General features: G+C 43.7%; 2 protein-coding genes and 1 non-coding gene across 3 annotated transcripts in view; 1 reads left to right on the plus strand and 2 right to left on the minus strand.

Moving 5' to 3' along the window:
• The window catches only part of MATN2 (matrilin 2), an 81,714-nt gene extending 71,231 nt beyond the window's left edge, over nucleotides 1-10,483 (plus strand). Inside the window, exons 15-18 of the mRNA XM_075213846.1 lie at nucleotides 6,272-6,313; nucleotides 6,580-6,666; nucleotides 7,431-7,520; nucleotides 9,813-10,483. Coding sequence (XP_075069947.1) covers nucleotides 6,272-6,313; nucleotides 6,580-6,666; nucleotides 7,431-7,520; nucleotides 9,813-9,868 — 275 coding nt within the window. The 3' untranslated portion in view covers nucleotides 9,869-10,483. The remainder of the gene's footprint in view (nucleotides 1-6,271; nucleotides 6,314-6,579; nucleotides 6,667-7,430; nucleotides 7,521-9,812) is intronic.
• A 5,175-nt stretch (nucleotides 10,484-15,658) lies between these two features.
• RPL30 (ribosomal protein L30) lies at nucleotides 15,659-22,716 on the minus strand. The gene is made up of 5 exons (XM_075213847.1): nucleotides 22,653-22,716; nucleotides 22,482-22,526; nucleotides 21,125-21,270; nucleotides 17,044-17,174; nucleotides 15,659-15,752 (listed from the first exon to the last, which is right to left on the minus strand). The coding sequence occupies exons 2-5, from the start codon at nucleotides 22,500-22,502 to the stop codon at nucleotides 15,700-15,702; spliced, it is 351 nt and encodes a 116-aa protein (XP_075069948.1). The 5' UTR covers nucleotides 22,503-22,526; nucleotides 22,653-22,716; the 3' UTR covers nucleotides 15,659-15,699.
• On the minus strand, nucleotides 16,851-16,983 carry LOC142159718 (small nucleolar RNA SNORA72). Its single transcript, XR_012692978.1, has one exon. It is a non-coding gene; the product is annotated as a small nucleolar RNA SNORA72 (small nucleolar RNA).
• Nucleotides 22,717-22,991: the final 275 nt, after the last annotated feature.

Consider the following 22,991-nt stretch of genomic DNA (forward strand, 5'->3'; position numbering starts at 1 on the left):
ATAGGGGGGTAGCGCATGCATAGTGAAGGCGCTTCTGCCCATGCACAGAGAAGCGTTGAACAGAACGTCATGGTGCATGCATCAACCCAGGACAAAGGGAACTCTGAACAACCAAGCTCGGGCCCTGTTAGGAGGGGGACCTTCTGTGCTTCTATTGGTTGACACTGACTCCTTTTGGGTACTGCGTTTAAGATTCTCTTCGATTTTAACCCACAAAGTGACCAAAGTTACAGCCCCAGCGGGCTGTGTAGTACCAGGGGTCAGGGCTACCAGAGATCAGAGACAAGTCACATGGATGGAAATCATATTCCCTACTCAAATAATACAGACACAAAGGATACTGACACTAAAATGCCGACAGTTAAAATACAGACAAGTAGGAAATACCTAATGTTGCAAACACTAACATGCAGAAAATAACTACAGCCTAAATACCTACATGAAAGAAATCCTGACACTTATAAAATACTGACAGTGTGATTGCCAACAGTGAAAATGCAGACAATCACACTGCTGCCATTAAACGTGGGGTCCCCCCTATAACTACAATTAATTTTGAGAAATTCAGCACTTCACAAACCAGCCGGGATGGTTGTTATTATAGCAGGGGGACACGCAGCAGGAGTCCCCCTGCTATAATGAAAAAACAACTCCAGGCTGTTAAGCACTGGGCTGGATTCCCTAGGAGTGACGCCCCCCCCCCCTCCCTCCCTCCCTCCCCCTCTCATCCAGGATGAACCAGCACAGTGCTGAAAGCACTAGGACTCTTCCTACACCCCTGGGGTAATGGGTCTACGGTAATACCATGAAAAAGTATAAAACACCATTTTAGTTTGTGGAACTGCAAGTCCCAGTCAGCCCCTGGGTGCCATTAACAATCTGGGCATGCTGGAGCTTGTAGAACTACAATACAGTACTACAGTATCCTGCTGATCAGGCAAGAGGTAAAGGCAGAATATATAGGGATAGCAAAACAGCACCTGAACATACACATATCACATGAAAGTGACCGGATAGAGGCATCTATAGATTTCAGTTAGTGACGTCCATGTGCGCAGAAGGTGGGCTCAGTTGATTTTGAAAAGAAACACAAATGTGACCCTCTGACTTCACCAATGTTCGTTCTTCGCCTCACACCTCCAGTCTCACTCTACTATCAGCATCTTCTCTTTTGATTGCTCAATCCACCTCCACAAATTTCCTCCAGACAGATGCCTGCTGCTCACAACCCGCTTCTCCTCCGAACTCTTGTTTCTCACAACTCGCTTCTCCAATCTCCTGTTTCTCACAACCCGCTTCTCCTCCGAACTCCTGCTTTTCACAACTCGCTTCTCCTCCGATCTCCTGTTTCTCACAAACCGCTTCTCCTCCGATCTCCTGCTTCTCACAACTCGCTTCTCCTCCGATCTCCTGCTTCTCACAACTCGCTTCTCCTCTGATCTCCTGCTTCTCACAACCCGCTTCTCCTCCGATCTCCTGCTTCTCACAACTCACTTGTCCTCCGATCTCCTGTTTCTCACAACCCGCTTCTCCTCCGATCTCCTGCTTCTCACAACTTGCTTCTCCTCTGATCTCCTGTTTCTCACAAACCGCTTCTCCTCCGATCTCCTGCTTCTCACAACTCGCTTCTCCTACGATCTCCTGCTTCTCACAACTCGCTTCTCCTCAGATCTCCTGCTTCTCACAACCCGCTTCTCCTCCGATCTCCTGCTTCTCACAACTCACTTCTCCAATCTCCTGTTTCTCACAACCCGCTTCTCCTCCGAACTCCTGCTTCTCACAACTTGCTTCTCCTCTGATCTCCTGCTGCTCACAACCCACTTCTCCTCCGATCTCCTGTTTCTCACAAACCGCTTCTCCTCCGATCTCCTGCTTCTCACAACTTGCTTCTCCTCCGATCTCCTGCTTCTCACAACCCGCTTCTCCTCCGATCTCCTGTTTCTCACAACCCGCTTCTCCTCCGATCTCCTGTTTCTCACAACCCGCTTCTCCTCCGATCTCCTGCTTCTCACAACTCGCTTCTCCTCCGATCTCCTGCTTCTCACAACTCGCTTCTCCTCTGATCTCCTGCTTCTCACAACCCGCTTCTCCTCCGATCTCCTGCTTCTCACAACTCACTTCTCCTCCGATCTCCTGTTTCTCACAACCCGCTTCTCCTCCGATCTCCTGCTTCTCACAACTCGCTTCTCCTCCGATCTCCTGCTGCTCACAACCCGCTTCTCCTCCGATCTCCTGCTTCTCACAACTCGCTTCTCCGATCTCCTGTTTCTCACAAACCGCTTCTCCTCCGATCTCCTGCTTCTCACAACTCGCTTCTCCTACGATCTCCTGCTTCTCACAACTCGCTTCTCCTCAGATCTCCTGCTTCTCACAACCCGCTTCTCCTCCGATCTCCTGCTTCTCACAACTCACTTCTCCTCCGATCTCCTGTTTCTCACAACCCGCTTCTCCTCCGAACTCCTGCTTCTCACAACTTGCTTCTCCTCCGATCTCCTGCTGCTCACAACCCACTTCTCCTCCGATCTCCTGTTTCTCACAAACCGCTTCTCCTCCGAACTCCTGCTTCTCACAACTTGCTTCTCCTCTGATCTCCTGCTGCTCACAACCCACTTCTCCTCCGATCTCCTGTTTCTCACAAACCGCTTCTCCTCCGATCTCCTGCTTCTCACAACCCGCTTCTCCTCCGATCTCCTGTTTCTCACAACCCCCTTCTCCTCCGATCTGTTTCTCACAACCCGCTTCTCCTCCGATCTCCTGCTTCTCACAACCAGCTTCTCCTCTGATCTCCTGCTTCTCACAACCAGCTTCTCCTCTGATCTCCTGCTGCTCACAACCCACTTCTCCGATCTCCTGCTTCTCACAACCCGCTTCTCCTCCGATCTCCTGTTTCTCACAACCCGCTTCTCCTCTGATCTCCTGCTTCTCACAACCAGCTTCTCCTCCGATCTCCTGCTTCTCACAACCAGCTTCTCCTCCGATCTCCTGCTTCTCACAACTCGCTTCTCCTCCGATCTCCTGCTTCTTACAACTCGCTTCTCCTCCGATCTCCTGCTTCTCACAACCCGCTTCTCCTCCGATCTCCTGCTTCTCACAACTCACTTCTCCGATCTCCTGTTTCTCACAACCCGCTTCTCCTCCGATCTCCTGCTTCTCACAACACGCTTCTCCTCCGATCTCCTGCTGCTCACAACCCGCTTCTCCTCCGATCTCCTGCTTCTCACAACTCGCTTGTCCTCCGATCTCCTGTTTCTCACAAACCGCTTCTCCTCCGATCTCCTGCTTCTCACAACTCGCTTCTCCTCAGATCTCCTGCTTCTCACAACCCGCTTCTCCTCCGATCTCCTGCTTCTCCCAACTCACTTCTCCGATCTCCTGTTTCTCACAACCCGCTTCTCCTCCGAACTCCTGCTTCTCACAACTTGCTTCTCCTCCGAACTCCTGCTTCTCACAACTTGCTTCTCCTCCGATCTCCTGTTTCTTACAAACCGCTTCTCCTCCGATCTCCTGCTTCTCACAACTCGCTTCTCCTCCGATCTCCTGCTTCTCACAACCCGCTTCTCCTCCGATCTCCTGTTTCTCACAACCCGCTTCTCCTCTGATCTCCTGCTTCTCACAACCCGCTTCTCCTCCGATCTCCTGCTTCTCACAACTCGCTTGTCCTCCGATCTCCTGTTTCTCACAAACCGCTTCTCCTCCGATCTCCTGCTTCTCACAACTCGCTTCTCCTCAGATCTCCTGCTTCTCACAACCCGCTTCTCCTCCGATCTCCTGCTTCTCACAACTCACTTCTCCGATCTCCTGTTTCTCACAACCCGCTTCTCCTCCGAACTCCTGCTTCTCACAACTTGCTTCTCCTCCGAACTCCTGCTTCTCACAACTTGCTTCTCCTCCGATCTCCTGTTTCTTACAAACCGCTTCTCCTCCGATCTCCTGCTTCTCACAACTCGCTTCTCCTCCGATCTCCTGCTTCTCACAACCCGCTTCTCCTCCGATCTCCTGTTTCTCACAACCCGCTTCTCCTCTGATCTCCTGCTTCTCACAACCCGCTTCTCCTCCGATCTCCTGCTTTTCACAACTCACTTCTCCTCCGATCTCCTGTTTCTCACAACTCGCTTCTCCTCCGATCTCCTGCTTCTCACAACTCGCTTCTCCTCCGATCTCCTGCTGCTCACAACCCGCTTCTCCTCCGATCTCCTGCTTCTCACAACCCGCTTCTCCTCCGATCTCCTGCTTCTCACAACCCGCTTCTCCTCCAGTCTCCTGTTTCTCACAACCCGCTTCTCCTCCGATCTCCTGTTTCTCACAAACCGCTTTTCCTCCGATCTCCTGTTTCTCACAACCCGCTTCTCCTCCGATCTCCTGTTTCTCACAACCCGCTTCTCCTCCGATCTCCTGCTTCTCACAACCCGCTTCTCCTCCAGTCTCCTGTTTCTCACAACCCGCTTCTCCTCTGATCTCTTGCTTCTCACAGCACGGTTGAGATATTTCACTACCCCACTTTCCATCATTTTAAGTCCCTCACTTCCCCATTCCCCTCACCCATTGCTCTCATGAGATTTGCCAACCCTCAAAGATGTTTTAATAACAATATTATAATTGATTGTGGCTCTATAAACAAACCCAATAAAGAGTAGCATGCAAGTGCTCATTCACTATTGAATCCCTTGCCTTGAATATGGATATATATACAGTATCCATATTCAAGGCAAGACATTCAATAGCGAATGAGAACTTGCATGCTACTCTTTATTGTTAATTGTTGATAATATATATATATATATATGTGTGTGTGTGAATATACTTGGCGCTTCACTGTATATCTGACATATACAAATTAAAGTTCATATGAAGATAAGTCCCATATGTACATGTGGCAGCTCTGCTTCAAAACTGGTTGGTTTGTCCAGAAACAATAAGAAGATAACAAAAGTAGATATGAAGTAGGCGCCTTCTATAGATAGACGTGTTGAAAAAATATTCGTACCAGAAAGATGATTGTAACAGACACTTCAAGAAGCTGTGTTGAATTGGTGATTCTACCAAGTAATGGTATCCTCTCACAGGTATCCAGGAAGATCAGCTACTCTCACCAAAAGAAACAGAGAAAGATCATAGTGTAATATCCTTTAGAAATCATATGATCTAGGACCACAAACATTCCACCATAAATTTGCGTACCAGAAAATAATATATAGTGGGCTTATCGATATAATGGTCAGTGTGCATTGTCACTTGCACTGAATCTTCAAGCAATATTATGTGGTCCTTCTTAATGTATGTTACATGTTTACTTATGTAGCTTCCAGGTTTTCTTCTCCTCCATCTGCTTCAGTTTCTCACCTCAAGTTGTCCGTCCTTACAGGGTCCTCTAGATGTTGACTTGGTAAACTCCTATCTGACTCCTTGAAAAGGTTGCGCAGTCAGGGGTAGCTGTGGAAGCATGAAAACTGGATCTGGCAACACACATATATACACACACACATACAGTGTATGTTGGTCTAGTATAGACGGCGGCACATTTCAATAGAGTACTATTGAGACAAACTTAGATTGCAACCCACAGTTAGTTTTATTGTGCAAAATACAAATGGGAGAATCTATTGTCCAGTCCACACAAAACAATAATCATGAGCAACAAGTTTTCCCAACTATCAAAGGTTTTCATTTCCTGATTTTTTCCAAGCAGTGAGGTCAACTTGAAGGCTGTCCTTCCTTTTTATCTCTACACCACAGCTCGGTCTTCTGGGCACTCAGCCTCTTACCTGACTGGGTAGGTAGAAGACCAGAACTGCCCTAAAGAAATGGAGGCCCACCCACTCTCCTCCATTCACTCCAGGGACCCTGGAAAGCGGCTCTCACTTGAACCGAACAGAGCTTTCCAATAGCATTGTAAAAGTCCATTGAGATTTAAAACAATTAAGACATACAGCTGGGATACACATATATACTGTCACCTGGTTTCCCAGTGCTTCCATCAGTATATATAGATATAGAGATATATATATATAATCTCACTCTGTCCTACTCCATTACCTACCATTTTTTGACCCTGGTTCTGGGCCCCAATGTTTTTTTAATAATAATTAAGCCAAATTTGGGGTATTCTTTAATCCATTTCTTGAAAGGATTTGTCAGGGGTTCGGAGAGCAGATAGAAAGAAAATCCATTGATAAAATAAGATATGACCCATTTTACAGGCTTTTGGTCCAGAATACAATGACATTTAGCACTTGGAGATTGCGGGAAATTGCTAACACAAATCTCTTTCCAGGATGGAGCAATTGGAAAGCAACTACTGACCTCTCCAACCAAGGTAAGAACTGCTCAGTGGTGTATTGTGATTATTGATACCAATACCTCAATATGCAATCTGCCAGTCATAGTGGTAAAGGGCACAAAAGTCTTCTAATATGTAATCTATATTTGTATGCGACAAATCAGTTGTTATTTATTATCTTAAATTAAATACATTTATTACACCATTAATGTAACGCAAGTAAGCTTTGTGGCCGCATTAAACACATGTACCGGCCTTGGAATCGTCATGTCTGCATCGCTGGTATATTCTGTGTCTTTCAGACTATTCTTCGGAATTAAAAGCAGAAAATAGTGAAATCACAGTCTCTTGTTCCATGTCTGCTATCAAATTCACAACACAAGCAGAAGGTGAGAATTCATTAACGCTTGTCTCCATTTACTCCCTGAAATTTCTTGGTTATTTTCTTTCCTTAAGTATTTTACCTCCTGTTACATTGACAAAGGTCTCTGGACCTGACAACGTGGAGCTGTCACATAGATCTTGTAGTAAAGAAGCTAATGATCCATCTAGCCTGTCTTTTTATTGTGGTTTTGGTTTATTTATTAATGTTTCTTTTGAAATTTTAGATCTAAGACTTAACAATAGAAACATATCTTCGCTTTTTCCTCCTATCAAACTTAAATTCTTCTAGAAAAGGTCCCCCACCGCCAAACAGTAGGACAGCTGGGGACTATTTATGGAAAACTCTGAGATCCAGAGATTCGTGCCCCCACCATTTCAATCATGGCATTGTTTTGTGGTGAATTGTGATGGGATGGAATTCATATAAATACATTTTCTTTACGAACTAGATGGATAACTTCGACCAATGTGAAGTCTATTTACTATAATTGCTATATCGTGCAATTTTGCACGAAACTATAGCAACCAATCAACAATGTGCTTCTATTGTGTAACACACTAGACAGATGAAACCTAATTGCTGATTGGTTGCTATGGTTTCAGTGCAGATTTTAAACTTTGAGCAATGTTGGTGAATACCCTTCTCCAATTTTGTTTCTATATAAGTAGACATACATCATTAGTCTCTGATTTTAAGTCAATCATCTTTGGAACGCAAGTCCTGAATCTAAATGTTGATTAATTTTCTTAAACATATTTAATATTACAGAAAAGCCCAATGAAGAACAATGCCAGTGTAAGAATATAATGGAGTTTCAGTACAATGCAAATGAAGAAGTCAAGAGGCTAACCCATCAATATATCCTTTAAAGTACATTATATTGACAACTTGCAAATTCACTACAATGTTAAAGTCTGTTTATAAATCAACCCTTTTTCCGCCCCTGTTCCTCTCTTTAAAGCCTTTGGGCATTGGTAGAAGATGGGGAATGTTTTCATGCGTTCACGAACTCTTGTGGCAAAAGCAAACATCACATTAGTTTAACGACAGCAGAGTCCTGTCTGTCTGCGGGAGAAGTAGAAGCTGCTCCTCACCATAGTGTGGAGCAGAGTATAATGTTCTGTGCATGACATAAACAGATTGAATGTATGATTTGTGTAATACAGAGGTGAGGCAGGAGCCTCACATCATTATATTATCTGAGAGTTATATAGTGGAGGAACAGGATCTCCGTTTGCTCTGTCTGTGTACTCGTTTGCCTCCGTTCCCCTCCTCACATGATAACGCTGCTCCTGTTACATGTAGCCCTGTCCTTACTCCGTCACACAAGTGGACAAGTCACAGATTACCCCACTTCTCCTGAATTACTCTGTGGTGCTGTGAGTGTTCTGATGCTCTGCTTGTCCACAGAGTATTCTGGTTCTGTTCACTTCAAAACTGGACTAGGAGGAGATGAATATAGATACCACAAAGGGTGCTCTGACTAAAGTCAAACACCTTAATAAAATTAACAATATTACACATGCAGTACAACAACATTATGGAGCAAAACAGTAAAGGGAACTTTTTCCTAATCTCTAATTTAATTTCCTACCCTGGCTATTTTTTATTATTCCGCCTAGTGCATACACCATTATCTGCTTACAGTACAGACCAGAAGTACACAATGGCTTTTCGAGTCACTCCTGCTGAAGCCTATGCTATTGCCTCTAATACCATACTTCAGTCACAATACTTATGTATATGAATGGACAGCGGACCTACTTCATTGCTCTATAGCAAGTTGTACCTTACGCACTCACAAATACTGTCACATTCAGGATTATGTGCAGATAGTTTAGGACATAGGATGAATAACCCAAACAGAACAAAATGCATTTGTCTATTACAATTAACCCAATAGGCAGATAGATATAATCCTTGCATACACACACTAGAATAAACAAATGAAGCGAATCACGTCATTTTGTCCGAGGTGAAGAGCCCACAGTAAAACTTCAGTAGATCCCAGTGGATAGATCCTCAGGTTCAGTCTATACCTGCGCTTTCTGGAGCATGGTCAGTCATAGGGTGAAGAAGGACCACCCATAACCATATATGGGGAGATTTGTGTCAGAAAGTCTGCATATCAAATGACCAATTCAATGATAACCATACTGGCAGATCATCAGCATTTATTTATATAGCGCCAGCAAATTCTGTAGCGCAGATGGCTGATCAATATGATCATACCTTCATACGTCCACATTGGGACTAAGTAGGTTGACACCGTTCATGATCTTTTTACAAGCACACACCGAGAGGGACTGTGAAGTTGTACACGGGTCTGAGGGAAATAAACACATACAGGTTGCTCTCGGCCAGAGGTTGCAAAGGGCAATTGTGAGTGATCACGGCATGGGTGGCGCATGGGACTCAATCTCAGTATCGAGGAACACATAGAATGTATTAGGGACCTAAGGGCAGGTTTAAAATCCATTTGTCAAGACCAGTTTATCAAACCTTCCCTAAAGATTGTTTTGTGGCTTCCTTTGTATGACAGCAGGTGTAGACATTTAAGACCATTTGAATATTATTAAATGATCACTGCATGATGAAGGAAATCTGCAAACCATGGGAGGGATGAGAAACCCTGGTTTTAATCATTAAAAAAGAAAAATCATTGCAAAGAATAGTTTTCTTGCCCCTCATTGGCGTTCACAGGACACGCTGGTCCGAGGAGTGTGCCCAACATCATGTGAACATTTTTCATGCTCCATCCAGAAAAAAAAATACGATAGAGTGAGGTTTAGAGGCAAGACCATAACATTGAGCTCATACACAGAGCACAGAAGACTGCAATGCTTAGCTACCAATCAGGTAACTGTCCAAATAATGTCATGTTATTAAAAAAATACAAGAAAATGATTTAAAATAACAGACCCTCTGCTTCAATGCTGAACAATGGCTAGTGAGAGCGTTCATTGATCTGCCAATCACAGATATCTAACTGATTGGTAGGCAGGCTGGTTATATCATTTCAGTGGTGAAGGGGTCCATGCGCCTTCTCCAGCCCCATTTTCTAGACACCCACGTCCCCATTCCTGCTGCAGAAACGTAACTGTGATGACTGAGATACTAATATCAGGTGATTCCTTGACATAAACTCACTGGAGCAGATCACACGACGGATGGAAGATCTTGAGAACCGTGTGGGACAAAGATAACAGACTTGATCTCTGCTGTGTACAAAGACGATACAACATAAACTGGAGGGGTGACAGATATTGAAGGGGGGAGCAAGGTGGGAAGCAGAAGGGGCCCATCATTATCATAGCACAGGATATATACAATAATAGGCTCTTGCAGGAAGGAATGTAGTTAGTTATAAATGATTGGTGCTTCTACCTTCCTGCAGGTATAGCTATGATAATTTTGTTACTGTACAATGCAGACTTAATTATACGATGCATTGAAGGGGCCACTAAAACCTTGTCACACCTGCCCACATCATGGAAAACAACCGTGGTCCCCTGTCAGCCCTCCCAACACAGGGAAGAACCAACCCAAACCGCACAGGACACAATCAGAAATGTAGAAAGTACAAAAAAAGTGTTTTATTTATATCATTTTGGAATTGCATGTTTGAATCCAAAAACAGAGTACACAGAATATTTTGTGCCATTTTTTCTTATTTTGTGTTTCTATTGGAAACAAAGCCGCGGGCAAACTGCAAAAACAGTTGTGATGACCAAATCTAGTTTTGTTGTGTCAAGATTGAGCTCATGATGTCACATTGTTTTATGAAATATAAATATTAAAAGGTAAACTATTTGTTATAAGTAGTGTGGCCGTGTTTTGTTAATTCACTTGGTGACCTATGTCATGCAGGAATTCTACTAACAGGTCATGTTTTCAGGATTTCTTTAATCTTGCACAGATGAGTTCACTGGGTCAGCAATTATCAACCCTGCTGCTGAGAAATCGTGAAAACATGACTTGTTGGGGGTACTTCAGCACCCCTGCTTTACTGTGTTGGTCGACGTTCCCCAAATCAATGCCCTATCAGTGCATATTAGGGCTCCCTGAGGACTGGATTTGGGAAACACCGGTGTAAATTATAATATATACCATAACATCTGTACTCACTATATATGGATAGAACAACATACCTACCTCCTAAGGTAAACAAGGTAACAGAGCTGCGCAGTTAGTCAGCCAGATCATTAAAGAACCAGGTCTGTTGTCAGTTTGACTACACATGTGGAGAGACAGATTGTTAAGAACTGGGTGTACAGTGATCATCACCATTTCATCATTACCAATTATTTATATAGCGCCACTAATTCCGCAGCGCTGTACAGAGACCTCACTCATATCAGTCCCTGTCCCGTTGGAGCTTACAGTCTAAATTCCCTAACACACATACACACTGACAGACAGACTAGGGTCAATTTTGATAGAAGCCAATTAACCTACTAGTATGTTTTTGGAGTGTGGGAGGAAACCAGAGCACCCGGAGGAAACCCACGCAAACACGAGAACATACAAACTCCACACACATAAGGCCATGGTCGGGAATTGAACTCATGACCCTAGTGCTGTGAGGCAGAAGTGCTAACCACTAAGGCACCATGCTGCCCCAAAGTGATCAGGAGAAATGACTCCCATACGACACTGACATACACCAGTGCAATTATTGGCAAACTACATCTACCCGTCACCTTACACCAATGAATGCAATTCATGTCCGAAATCATATGACACGAATGTCTACATTTTGAATAGCTGAACGGGAAGTGGTGGACGAACGTAGTCCCTTTACTGTAAGCCATGGCGAGGGTGTGCCAACGCAGATGCGGCTGGTTCAAGTCCTGGGTATCTTGTAAGTATGCTCTTTATAGCCATATCATTTCCACCAGCTACAGGGCAGGTGTAAGTGTCGACTGACAGTGATGACTGGCACAACAGTCTTTGTATTAAAAAATGACACGCATGCCCGCCACTAGATAGAACGTGTACTATGTATGAGCATATCCTGCAATCTGTTGTGACTGTTAATATACGGCATGTAACGTATAGAAAGAGCGTACAGACACCCAGGGGCATATTCAATTAGCTTTTAGATTCGCGGTAACGCGCCGGAACAGCCGCGAAACTTAATACACGGTACCGCAATAACGTGGATTTTCGTTCGCAGCCCATAGGGTTGCGAACGAAAATCCGCGTTAATGCGGTACCGTAATACCCGCAAGAACGCGCACTTTTCGCGGCAACGCGCGTTACCGCGAATCAAAAAGCTAATTGAATATGCCCCCCAGAGTCAAATAGAAACTCATCTAGAGATCTGCACAGATTTGAATTCCGCCCACATTCCGTGCTCATTAACAGCAAGCTGCGTACGGATATCAATCAGGCCCTTGATGAGCATCTTCCTATTGAAATACCTGAATTAATCCTATTCAAACCTTTATCCTAACAGCTAACACACATTAGACCCATGATAAGGAACCGGATACACTTCAAGCGACACACATTACCCTTAATCTCAGCAATAGGCTAAAATAATACATTTAATCAAATAACCACCACTGTAACATTATCAGCTGTAAGACAAACAAGTGTTACATGATGATAATCAAGTCTGACGGCATAAAGGAAAGAGCAGAGAGCTGTAGGTGAAGGCTTGTAGAGCCACCGGTTGAGGGCACTTATGTGGACTTTTGAGGAATAGTGGCGTTGTCTCCTTTTGTTAAAACTATGGGGATTTTGAGCAACCACATCTAATAGGCCAAATATTGGGATTGTGGAGAAATGCCTGGACCTCAGATTTAGAGTCATGGGCAGGGAACTAGCCTAGTGTACCCCATGATACCACTCTAAAGCCCACCTAGACCGGAGTACTGCCTAGTCTAGCCGTCATTCCACCATGATGGGAAATACAGCAGGAGCTGGACTCACCATTTACAATAGAACACAACTATGAACTGAAGATGTCAGACACATGAGCCAACCACTCCCATGATATCCTCACACCCCTACATACAGCACAGGTAACATCTTGTAATACACAGGAGGCATGGTGGTTAGCATTGCTGTCTCACAGCGCTGGGGCCATGGGTTCAATTTCAACCAGGACAGGTATGTTCTCCATGTGGTTACGTGCTTTTCCTCTGGATGCTCTATTTGTAGGATGTAAAAACTGGTCTTGGTGTGGTTGCTTGGTAGGGATGACAGTAAGGGCTCCGATAGGGCAAGGACTGTATGTAATATTCTGGCTCTATTTAGGGAATACTACCGATATACATATGTACTCACTCTTACAGCCTGAAGCTGGCGTTTCCAAAGCTGGTCCTCAAACCCACTTAAACCCTCTGTCCAGATTTTACCGATATCCATGCTTAAATTAAAACCAAGGAGACTTCATTAGTGCAGTCACTTTCATGCAATCACCTGTGCTTAAACATATTCTTAAAGTGTGGTCTACTAGGGGCACGGCCATTGGGAACCACTGCCTTAATTCAAGACAAAATTACCCACATGTGGACAATCACAGACAAAAAAACCCTACCAGATTATATTACTTCTAGAGAGATGTCAGCTCACGACAACCTATGTGCATAGATATGACTAGACTACACCAAGCTGCACATGAGCCAGCCATTCAGCACAAGCACCCCCATCAATCAAACACATTCATTATGTTGCCACCTAATCCAAACAGTACTGTTAAACTGTCTAATCTATTGTTTAGTTACAAGGGCTGCTACTTGTTACACAGCAGAAAGTCCTGTAGGTCACAGATTCTCACCGGTCTGCCTTGTAGTTTAACATGCAGCCTGAGCAGCCAGACTTCTGGGCATCAATTTTCTCCATAAAAGCAGATTAGCACTCCATTATAACATCTATTAAAAACTGCTGCCAATCAAAGATGGAAACCCTAATTCTTATCTCTTTGTCATTGACAAACATGTCCTCCTTACAGCCAAAATCTACGATTACTACTGGAAATCTTTGGAAGTAACCCGCTTGATATGAACAATGACTGACTGGATGGGATAACTAGAGGATCTACACCCTGGGGCCACCATGTTCCTTTATTTTACTAGAGTACGATCTTTGATTTGTAAGGCACCACAGTGCTTCACACCATTGGACAGTGGGGAGAGCAGGGATTAATATTAGCAGTATAGGGATTTGCAGAGTGGCGCAACAGATTTGGAACAGATGAGGAAGACTGGTTTTGTAAAGTAAAAATCATAGGTTTCTAAAGGAGGGTCCCTGGTTCTGAAATGAAGACGTGCCAACGTATCCCAAATATAACAGCCTGTATATCTGCCTTCAGCTCCCCAGCCTCATTTTTGCATCTCACATTAGACCCCGGCTCTTGTTTCTCGTCTTCTGTTTTGCATCTTCATCACTGATCTGATCCCGTTGGTTACAGCCACACTGCTGGGCACAGGTTCAACTTGCTTTAGTTCCCTGCCCACCTCTCCTTCCCAAGTTTCTAGTGTTCTGCAGTTCACTCACACACCTCTGCCCTGTGCACCTGCTCTCAGCAGTTGTTTTAATTGTACCGTTTATTTTGGTACTGCCCTGTATGTCATGTTCTGTTTTGTCCTATGAACGGCCTCCCTTGCTCCATCCGTCTTTCTCCCAATCTGTCCTCCTTCAAGAAGGCACTCAAAACTTACCTGTTCCTAAAGGCCTACCAACCTTCCACCTAACCACCTCATCTCCTCCGCCTTTCTCCCCCTCTTCTCCCAGCCCCCGTTCTCTCCCCACTTCTTCAACTTGCTCCCTGTGTGCCTGAGCTCTGTCTACACTCCCTTAGGATGTAAGCTCATTTGAGCAGGGCCCTCTTCCCTTTTTTTCTCCATACCTGTTCCTCTGCTCAGTCTTTACTGCATTAGCCTGCCTGGAGTCTCTGAAGTTTTGGTATGTTTTGTTTACTGTGTGTAAAGACCCTTTGTGGCGCCACATAAGATGATCTCCATATAAAGAGACAGTGGAAAGATATGTATTGTAGATTTGTAAGGTGCCACAGTGCTCCTTAGCGCTGTACAGTAGGGAAAACAGGGACATACAAGGTAGACAAAAAAATGCAGACATGAGATGGGTTTTCAAAGAGCATCTAAAGAATTGAAGGCTGTGGGAAAGTCTGAGTGTGGTAGGGAATTCCATAAGTGGAGAGCAACAGAGAAGTCTTGTAGGCGGGAATGAGAGGTGGTTACTAGAGACAAGACAAGGCGCAGGTCAGAGGTAGATCTAAGAGGGCAGGAGGGAAGGTATTTTGATATAAGATTTGAGAAGTATGCAGGGGTAGTGGTTTTGAGGGCTTTGTGGGTAAGCAAACCTTCCGTCTGAGGCACAGCCGCTGATGTAGTGTGTAAAAGTGAATTACAATGATGTGTTACTGTATTATTATATTAATTTTTATTTATAAGGCGTCACTAGGTATCCGTAGCGCCGTACAGGGACAGACAGAAACACGATACAGGGTGAGACAGCACGGAACAGTTAACAAAAAGCACAGTAACTCGGAAGCTCAATGTACAGCTAGATGAGAGCCCCCAGCGGGGTAGAAGGGCAAGAGGACCTCACGGAGGAGACAAGGAGCTGGAGAGCAGAGACAAGGAGCTGGAGAGCAGAGTTAAGGTGGTGGAGAACAGGAGGCCCTGCTCGAAGGAGCGTACAATCTAAGGGGAGGGAAGGATGGACAGAGACGCAAGGGTAGGAGGAGGAAAGGGGGAGAACGGAGGCAGAGACGGAGAGGGGGGGGGGGGGGGGAGAGAGGAGAATGACGAGGAGGGAGGTAGGAGGAGGGCAGGATAGGGAGGGCGGTAGGTGGGAGGCTGGTAGGAGGTCGGTTAGGTGGGGGACTGGAAGGCTTTAAGGAAGAGGTGAGCACATGTATAAAATAGATGAGCCAAAGAGGAACCTATGTTAGATTGTATACAGCAGTGTTAAATATCTGGAAGCAAATGATAAACCAACATCACTGAAAACAAGGAGACTTGTTGGGAAACCAGTCATTTATTAAGTATGGTACAGAAATTTACTTCTCAATGGGCTGTTGTTCTGGCATGCTTCTGATGATGTCAGAGTCACCTGCGAGAAGGAAAACAAACAAAACGGTTATAAATAAAATGTCTGCAGTAGTAATCTATATATATTTCTTATTGAACAGATACAATATATGCTGTATATCATTTTATGATTTAATAGGCTGCATTTCCATCAATATCGGTTCAGCCCTTTATTTGTACTGATGCAGTTATGCAGGAACAATTTTAACTTGTCCTTAAGGTTAACCCAACAGCCATAATTTCATAACAACCCAAATCCTACTCTTCCTTCAGATTGTAAGCTCGTTAAAGGTTATGAATTTTTTTTTGCTTGTTCCCTATTGTAGAACGCAGGACACCTGGAAACAATACTACATACAAGAGACGACTCTAAAAGGTAGATTAAAAAAAATCTACCTGTGTTGCGACGTACTTAAAATTAGAAATGGAGAATACAAACCTTAGAGTAGATGATCTTATATAGAACCCACATATTACGCAGCACTTTTCATACTCTGTTTAAGCATTAAAATCAGGTCATTGCCTATCAGACACTAGGGCCAATTTCACCAAAAGCCAATTACTCTTCCGTATCTTTTTGGATTGTGGACCAAAACAAAACACAACCAGAGGAAAGTTACGTGAGCACAAAAAGATACAGACCTCCTGCAAATAGCGCCCTAATCAGAAGTCAGACATGGTCTTAGAGCCGGAAGGCAGCAATGCTAAAACACCCATATGCAAACTCCATATGGTACTGCAATATGCAAATGTTTCACTGACTGAGACCCTGAAGACTTATTTACAGCAAGAGTGTTACTGCACATTATATTTTCTGATGAAACATAAAAAGTCAATTGATTGAATGTTGATCAGCTGGTGTCAAAGTAATTTAACAAAAAAGGAAACATTCCGTAACAATTTATTTTGCAATGTATATTGTAAAGCAGACACTTCAGGTCTAGACTGTAAGCTCTTACAGGCAGGGGCTTCTCACTACTGCACCTTCGCTTATGTATGCCTTCTGCTTTTATGTATGGTTTGTTATACAGATTGCAGTTGTGACACCATACAAGTGGCGGCTATTGTGCATATGAAGAGCTCCATCAGAACATATACTGCTATACACCGTACTGCAACAACATGTAACTAGCTTTTAAGTATCAGAACTGGATAATGGGCCAGTACTGAGGACACAGACTAGTTTTAATCTAGCGAATGTCTAGCCCGGAACAGATCACAGACAGATCAATCCAGCGAGAATAAATTCGCACAGACATCGTCACAAAGCCACAATGGTGACAACAACCGTACGTGGAGCATCAGATATTTACCTGGATCAATAATAGCCAGTGTGCATACTCTGTAGTATTTACCACAGGCTGTACCCAGCTCAATGTTGTTGCCGCTGTAGTGGTGGACTCCGGTCTTCGCCAACATTGCATAGTATTCAATCTCTGACTTTCTGTAGGATACACACATTTTACAGTTAAAATCTAATTTTATTTATTAAGCCTTACATTATTTTAAGGATATCAAGATTGTAAACATTAAAATGCACAGAGAACTTAAACCATATCCTTTGAACACCTTTAATCCACATTCCAAAACCAAACCACTCAAAAACAACAAGTACTAGGATATATCTTCAAATAAAACACAAGGAAAGGGTTGTCATTTTAAATAAATACCCAAAAAGTGATACTTTTACTTCAACATTTATAAACTACCAAAAATCATGAAACACTCAAACTATAGATTTCATTTTAAAGTACTATTTGTTTACATGAAACACAAACATGGTTGTCACTATTTCAAGGTTCTAACTATTCAAAGCCAAAGGGGCATATTCAATTGTTAGTTTTCCGCGCCGCGGAAAAACTAGTACCGTTAATACGGTAATAGGTAGCTGGATTTCAGCCCGCGGCTCAGAGAGCTGCGAGCTGAAATCCAGTGTGAAAATTACCGTATTAACTGCTTTTACGCGCACTATTACCGTAGTAACGGTAATAGTGCGACGAGCGCGAGATTTTGGGGGTTTCCGCCAACAATTGAATATGCCCCTAAATGTCCATGAAACATGAATTGGACAGGGGAGGGGGGGGGGATCTATGTTTATGTATGGAAGATGGGCATGGGCATGTGTACAATTACAAGTCTGATAGATGGAGAAATGTATGATCACATCAGTGCCCTCTATGAAGTTATGCATGGGCTCTTACAAAACTATTGTAGGATGGGTTCTTCTATCTATCTTACTCTCTTTGAACTTTATTTCAGCATCTGTCCCTTCTCCATTCATCTGTCCAAAACAGGACAGAGAGAAGACAAAAAGACCATGCACACACCCTTCAGTACCACAAAGCTGAAAATATATTAATCTTCCATAGAAAACTTAAATACCACTCACAAAAATATATGTAAATGTTTCAGGATGTTATCAGATCTTTTATTAGGATGTCATTGTGTGGGAGATTTTTTATCCTATTCAACTCCTCTTATTTGCATATTTTTTATTAAACTGAGCACTGTGTTTTTGCTCTAAAACATAAAACAATGTACCTACTGCATTAGGCTCACATTGTAATCCCATTGCACCCCCATAAGCTTTAACCACACATCCCCAACAGGTACCAATACTAGTGGTAGCTTTTTTCAAGCATTACAGAATGGGCAACTAACTAGCAAATGAAAAAAAAAACAAAACATATCTTATGCCTCAAAAAATCAAATTGAAAGATGAAGAGCTTGGTCAAAATTTTAAATTGACAAAAAAGCATCTCAGCTTGAATTACTTAATCATATGAGTTAGCAAGATTTAAAAAAAAATATATAAAAAAAAAATCTATTTTTGAAAGTTTTGAAGACTGATAATAAAATATACAATGCCATGCTTGTTTGTTTAACATTGCAGTGCTCTACCAGACCAAAATCTTTGTACTTGCCGATCAATTGTTGCACGCACAATGTGCTCCAATTCTTTCAAAATGTAGTTGTTCCACATATGACGGCATCAGTAACTGAACCAATCATCGTATCATGAACTGTCTGTGTATGGCCACATTAAAGCATAACTGCATTATTTAATAAATTTTACTATAGCATGCCTGGCCAACTTGCAGCTCTACATGTGTTGTAAAACAGTGGAAGTGATTATCATGATGCTGAAACAGCAGAAATGAGACTGAAGGCGTTATGCACTACAGTGGTAATAGCGACAGCTTAAAAAGGAGACTTCAAACAGTTCTTTATAAAGCCTAGAACATTGTACAGCCGGCAACTCCTTAAAATAGCAGTTTAACAGCACAAATGATAGCGGGGACCTTGAAATTGACGTCATTGTAGACTGCCAGGATGTTCATTCACTGGAACGGTTTGAAGTCTCCTTTTCAAGCTGTCACTATTTCCACGCTGTCGTGCATAACACCTTCGGTCTCATGTCGGACTATTCCATGTTTGCATTTTCAGCATCATGATAAAGCACCCAATCTTTGTGAAACTACAAGCCCCAGCATACCTTGCTAGGTATCGACTAGCAAAACATGTATTTTCACAACACCTGGAGAGCCACGTGTTGACCTGACCTGTACTATAGTATTGCCCTATAAGCAATTAAACTAGAACCATTCATCCAACGAATATCATATCCTTCTCTATTTACAGGTAATAACCAACTTGAATATACTTTTGTTTATGTACTCAGCAGGGGCTCTTTACCAGTGGTGCTCTCACCCTGGCACATCAGCGCCACCGGTATGCCTGGCATTGTGAACACTTCATTCTGATCGCTCAATCACCTCCAGACATGATTGTAGGATTTTTCTTAAAATGTAGAATTGTGTAAACTACATATACTAATAACTAGCTTTAAATCACAACTGGATAATGGGCCAGGTCGGAGGACACAGACTAATGAACGTACAAGTCTGGCACTTACAGCCAGAACCAGCAAGAATATATTTGCACACAACAAAATTTCACAAAGATCCCCAATGGCAGATCTACCAGTAAAGACATCTAAAGTGTATAACTAGATCAGTGACAGTCAGTGTGCATACTATATATTTGCTGCAGGCTACACCAAGTGTAAGGCTGATGGTACCAAGTGATGAACTCCAGCATTTATCACCATCTTGTAGCATACCAAACTAACCTATTCATGGAAAACAGCAAAAATCTTTCCATCAGTATTGCCACATCCCCATTTTTTACAACACCCCCTTTAAAACAGATTTTAGGAGGCCTCAAGTCTCTAGTGACAATTACTTTTTGACAAGTTTGAATGTTTAATTGTTAGAATAAACACACCTACACCAGCTATTGTCACAGTAACTTATTTAATATCCATAGTGGGGTTTCACCATACTCTTAAGTGCAATCAAAATAATGGTTCAAGGACTATATGTTATAATTTTATCAGTTTCTAATACTGGACAGTCCATGGCCGCAAGATGGTCCAAAGTGTTTGTTACACCAGTCATATCGACTCCGTGATATTCAGTTAACTATTTTGCCAAGAATTTACCATCCACTGAACGAATAGATGCTAAACAGTCCATGAAAGTCCCATTTTCAATCTCAATAGCTTGTCACTTTTCACAGTGCTGTACACAACAGGTAACAGCAATATCGCTCATTAGCGAACAGCGTTATTTATAACCGTGTTAACCTGAGCCAGAGTGAGCAAATGGAGTAAAAGTTCACAGCAAGAGCTAACCTTCGTGCAATGCTCTTAATTTCATTACAAAAAATTATAAATCCTATCTGTTAGTCAACATTTGTTAGACACTGGGTTAAAATATTTGTCAGGCGATTCATACTTTATAAATGGCTTCCATGGATAACTAGCATATAGAAACCCACTCAGCCACAGTACTGCTTACAGTAAAATTTCAGTAATGTGCTACTTGCCCTAAGCAGGACCTGGGCGCAGCTTCATGCAATTCAGTACTGGCAAGTTAATGCTGTTAACTACTTTAAAATGACAGTGGAGGAAGCTGTGAGCAAGAGGACCTGTGACCACCTGCTCCAATCAGGCTGTAAGAAATAAAGGAGCCCCATGTAAAATAACTACATGTAGCCACAGAAGGGGGAGGAACATGTTAATTTATTTTTTTAGCAAGTGGAAACGCAGCTTCACCCACAGGGTGTGTGAATCCCCATGATACAAGAATGAAGGGGCTGGGTGCAGTTCTCCCACAGATCACATTGTTGTCCAATGATAAGGAAGAGGAACGATCAGATACAATGATAAAACAGCAGGTAAGAAGGTCACATATGTAAAGACATATAGCACCTATATTTTATAAAGTGGAATATGTTTAACACAGTTAAGTCTGCTTCACAGTAAAGAAAATGCATTAATGATTGTGGGCAACTTGTAACCAAATGCAAAACTTTAGAAGTGTAACTCACCTCAGAGCTGGGCAGTTGTTGGCAAGAATGACAAGTTTAGCCTTGCCCTCACGGATCCTCTTCAAAGTCTGCTTGTAACCAAGGACATATTTACCACTTTTCATAACAAGCTGAAGCCGTGAATTGATAGACTCCAGGGACTTTTTCTATAATATAGAAAATAAGAAAAACTGTACCACAAGGAGTTGTAATAAAAAGAAGTCACTAGGACAGACAAAATAAAAGCTATCTCCTGCTAATTAGGATTCCCCAACCAGACCAGAACAATGCATGGATGAAGAGGAGTACAAAATATAGATGCTACAAAGTGGCCACTTAGACAGGTATATGCACAAATATATATGGATAACTAATTACTACATTCTGCAAGCATATGTTTATAATGGATGCATGTTAACAAAAGCTAGTAGAATCAGTAAAGGATAAAATACAGACCCTGCAATATATTAAACTATAATAACTAAGGGACAAGTGAACTAAATTGAAACTGACTCTTGCCTTTCAATGACATCAAAGTAACTTGGATAGTCAGGGCACCAACAGCCATGTATATAAAAGAATAACCCTTTATGGATAACACAAACCAGGTTATGAAGGGAAATTAACGGATGTCGACAACTTAAAATCTGGTAAGATGTAGAAACCAAATATTCAGCAGTTAAATGGACAATTATTATGTTTCGGTATAAATATGTATAATGGTGATTGTGCTACAATGTGCAGCTCCGTTGGGACAATAATGTAGATTAGTTGATATCTATGTCCCTGCACAGTATTATTACACTGTAATTGACCTGTCGGCTTACTATACATATGTTATCCCAGTGGGAGAACTACATGCTGGGGGGTCCGGGCCTATCCCCAGTGTCAGCCCCCCGCACACAGACCCTGCTAGCTGGGGACATGCTGGGGGTCCGGGCCTATCCCCAGTGTCAGCCCCCCGCACACAGACCCTGCTAGCAGGGGACATGCTGGGGGTCCGGGCCTATCCCCAGTGTCAGCCCCCCGCACACAGACCCTGCTAGCTGGGGACATGCTGGGGGTCCGGGCCTATCCCCAGTGTCAGCCCCCCGCACACAGACCCTGCTAGCAGGGGACATGCTGGGGGTCCGGGCCTATCCCCAGTGTCAGCCCCCCGTACACAGACCCTGCTAGCTGGGGACATGCTGGAGGGGTCCGGCCTATCCCCCGTGTCAGCACATAGACCCTGCTCTCGGGGGTAATCCTGCCCCGTACTGAGCCCCATGTGTAGGATCTGCCTCAGGTAAGCGGAGATGGACACTTAGAGGCCCGGACCAGCCCTGTCGGAGCAGCCCAGACCCGGCCGAGGCTCCACGTGAGACGAGGCCGCACTCACCGTCTTCTTGGCGGCCACCATGATTGCAGCGCTGGGAACCCGGACCTACACGGGACAGAGAAACAACACAGTCAGACGGCGGTCAGTGTGCTCTACCTCCCCGGGCCGCCAGTGACCTCCCCGGGGCCCTGAGCGGAGAGATATCCCCATATTACCTGGAGCCCCACTCACCAGAGGTGTAGCTCCAAGATGGCCGGGGACCGAGAAAGGAAGGAGGACCCACAATGCAATGCTTTTCATGATGGATCCGCCCCCTGCTTCCCTCAGATGAGGGAATGGGCGTGGCTTGGTGAAACGCACGTTCGTGTGAAACGCAACGCTGCTGCCTGGGGGCGGGGACAAGCGAGATGATAGTCACACTGCTGCCTGGGGGCGGGGACAAGCGAGATGATGGTCACGCTGCTGCATGGGGGCGGGGACAAGCGAGGTGACAGTCACGCTGCTGCCTGGGGGCGGGGATAAGCGAGGTAACAGTCACGTTGCTGTCTGGGGGCGGGGACAAACGCGGTA

The sequence above is a fragment of the Mixophyes fleayi genome, chromosome 5, assembly GCF_038048845.1.
Source record: "Mixophyes fleayi isolate aMixFle1 chromosome 5, aMixFle1.hap1, whole genome shotgun sequence".
In the NCBI taxonomy this organism is placed as follows: Eukaryota; Metazoa; Chordata; class Amphibia; order Anura; family Limnodynastidae; genus Mixophyes; species Mixophyes fleayi.

What these genes read in the sequence shown, in the direction of transcription:
- RPL30 (XM_075213847.1), bottom strand. Translation starts at nt 22,502, where the DNA reads ATGGTGGCCGCCAAGAAGACG. An exon ending in TGGTGGCCGCCAAGAAGACG is followed by an intron (nt 21,271 to 22,481) that starts GTGAGTGCGGCC and finishes TCTATATTATAG; the next exon opens with AAAAAGTCCCTGGAGTCTAT. An exon ending in ACTGGCTATTATTGATCCAG is followed by an intron (nt 15,753 to 17,043) that starts GTAAATATCTGA and finishes TCCTTCTCGCAG; the next exon opens with GTGACTCTGACATCATCAGA.